The sequence below is a fragment of the Cebus imitator genome, unplaced genomic scaffold (genome assembly GCF_001604975.1).
Source record: "Cebus imitator isolate Cc_AM_T3 unplaced genomic scaffold, Cebus_imitator-1.0 Scaffold79, whole genome shotgun sequence".
Lineage (NCBI taxonomy): Eukaryota > Metazoa > Chordata > Mammalia > Primates > Cebidae > Cebus > Cebus imitator.
Genome location: NW_016107394.1, coordinates 15,045 through 18,073, shown reverse-complemented (window position 1 = coordinate 18,073; position 3,029 = coordinate 15,045). Strand labels below are relative to the sequence as shown.

At 35.9% G+C, this 3,029-nt stretch overlaps 1 protein-coding gene across 1 annotated transcript; it reads right to left on the bottom strand.

The window, feature by feature from the left end:
• Positions 1-743: 743 nt before the first annotated feature.
• On the bottom strand, positions 744-1,766 carry LOC108307428 (olfactory receptor 52A1). The gene has a single exon (XM_017532799.2). It carries the CDS (start codon positions 1,764-1,766, stop codon positions 828-830), a length of 939 nt encoding a protein of 312 aa, XP_017388288.1. The 3' UTR covers positions 744-827.
• Positions 1,767-3,029: the final 1,263 nt, after the last annotated feature.

Here is a 3,029-nt window from a genome sequence, read left to right as displayed (position 1 = left end):
CCCATGTGTACACTTGTTATTTCTCTCTTCTTTCCCCTGCCCGCCCACCCCCCACCTGTCTTCCTTTCAGTCTCTCTTTTCCAGAATTACATAGGTACAAGCACATGAGAATTATTCACTGTGCCAAATTTACTATTATATCACTATTCTCCAGTATAATATTTGTAATATTGTAGGTTTTTGATAAAAGTTGGTGAATTAATAAAGAAGTAAATTTTGGGGTTAGCAAAAATAAAAACATAAAAACAACATTAATGTGTAAAATGTAATACCTGGTTCTTATTTTTGTGCCTGTAATTCCCTGTATACCTCTGAAAATGTATTTAAATTTTTAGACTTTGTTGTCTCTTGATATTCATAAGATTTTCTTTAACAAAAACACAGTTAGCATGTACTTCCTTTTTTTTATGTTGAGGATTATTGAGAAAATGAGAGTCAACAACTTATTTTCATTGAGTACCTGGACATTTCAGAACGACGAGCCTTAGATGCATTTAAATTCAGTGACAAACACATAATTTATAAATCCTCCTGGAGAAATATTCTTAGAGGAATAACTCAACCCAGCGGTTAAAGAATTAAAGAGAAAAAAATAAACGATATATATTTACTACTTATACTCTTTCACACTTCTCACTTTCATTAGTCAAATAGAATTCACAACTCTATTGGCTGATGACTTTCATGAGCTATGATGATCTAAAACCAGCTATTATGCCGGCAGATTTCACAAACCAAGCAACTCAAATAATATTCATTTTTGTTTTGTTTTGATGTGGTTACTATTACAAAAGAAGGAAGCATGTAGGCATTAATTAAGGTGGATTTTATGAACAGAACATTTTTACCATATGAATGCGAATCTGTGTGGTCTTTACACCATAGACAAGTGGATTGAGAAATGGGGGGACTAGCAGGTAAATGCTAGAAAAGAGAATATGAATATAAGTGGGAATGTGAGACCCAAACCTATGTGTGAAGAAGGAGAAGAAGGAGAGGAGGTAGAGTTGGAGGAAGACACAGATGTGAGCAATGCAGGTATTGAATGCTTTAAACCTAGCCTCTTTTTGGGGCAAACGAAAAACTGTAATAAATATCTGGATGTAGGACAATGTGATGAACGTGAGGTCAAACCCTGCAACAGTGAAGGCCACAAACAAACCATAGATTTTGTTGACTTGAACATTTGCTGCCGCTAATTTCACAATGGCCATATGCTCACAGTAGGAGTGGGAGATGACTGTTGTGTGATAAAATTGAAACCGGCACTTTATCAGTACTAGGCATGGGGCTACAAGAATAGCAGCCCTGAGTACAACCATAGTTCCTATCTGAATGACAAGCTGGTGGGTGAAGACGGTGGCATGTCTTAGTGGATAACAGATGGCCACATAACGGTCCAGGGCCATGGCCATCAGGATTCCTGACTCTATACACTGAAATGTGTGGATGAACCACATTTGAAGCAAGCAGGAATTAAAATAGATTTCAGGCACATTAAACCAGAATATTCCAAGCATCTTGGGCATAATGGTGCTAGCAAGTGCAATATCTGTGGCTCCTAGCATGCCTAAGAAAATGTACATAGGCTCATGGAGACTATGCTCAGATTTGATAATGATCAGAAGCAAGGAATTTCCAATCACAGCAATGAGATAAATGGCACAGAATGGAATCCCAATCCAGCACTGCACAGATTCTAGGCCTGGAATCCCTATTAGTGTCAACACAGAGGGCATGTAGACTGTGATGTTGGAAACAGACATAGTGTCCTTGGACCTCCTGATGCAAACAAAAGAAATTTCTCAGTCAGTGTTACTGTTCCTCTTCTGCTTTCTGATTTTATCCAAAGTCATTATATTGAGTCTGTCTGATTTTGATAGAACTCTATAATCATCCATCTTATTCACAGTTTTGAAAGGAAAAGATGGATTGATGGAGATATATCAGATATATCACTGTTTTCAGATAAGGCATTCACAGGCAGTATGCCATAATAGGACGTTATGTACATGGCAATCCAAATCCATTGGAACCAGCAAAATCTCCTGGACTAGGAATTAGATCTCTGGCCTGTCAGTTCTTTCCAGACCTGCAGACAAAAAAAAAAAAAAAATAGAAGTTTATTTTTAGTGGATATTGCATTTTAATCAGATTTTTAAAATCTCTCCATATTCCACATTTGAGCTATTCCTATAGTATTTAATTATTTATAATTTTCTTTAAGTTAGAAGCATTATCAGACTCTGATCAGTATATTGGTATAAAAGATTCCCAGTGAAAAAGAATAGAGATAGAAATAATGGACACCCAAGAACATAATATATTTCTTTTTATATTCAGAAGAATGTAAAGAAAGTACTTTAGAAAAAATTGAAATTCTTTTTTTTTTTTTTTTTTTAAGACGGAGTTTCACTCTTGTTACCCAGGCTGGAGTGCAATGGCGTGATCTCGGCTCACTGCAACCTCCGCCTCCTGGGTTCAGGCAATTCTCCTGCCTCAGCCTCCTGAGTAGCTGGGATTACAGGCATGCGCCACCATGCCCAGCTAATTTTTTGTATTTTTAGTAGAGATGGGGTTTGGGGCAAAGCTCCTTGTTGCTTTTTAAATTTCTTTAAAGTTAAAGGAAATTATATTTTTTCTATATATTTTAACAGCTGAAATTCTTGAAATGTTGTGTGTTTTAAAATTCTGTAATACACTTTATAGAATACCTAGAGAGAAGCAACTGCTAAGCAACAAGATGAGCAGCAGCAACGTATACAGCAAAAGGACTTGCTCTTGATATACCACAGATACTGAACAACGGACAAATGAATCATTTAGCTGGAATAGAGTCTAGTTTCCTGGTTTTAAACTGTTCAGAGCTATAATTAGCATAATATGGCAAAAAAAAAGGCTCATTAGTTCTTAATAAAATATAGGTAATTAAGTTGCTTATATAACTTTATGAACTCTCACATAAGAAATTAGTAAAAATAAAAGAGTTAAAAGAAGTCAAATGTAGAACTAGACAGGGAAGACAGGAC

What these genes read in the sequence shown, in the direction of transcription:
- LOC108307428 (XM_017532799.2), bottom strand. Translation starts at nt 1,766, where the DNA reads ATGTCTGTTTCCAACATCACAGTCTACATGCCCTCTGTGTTGACACTA.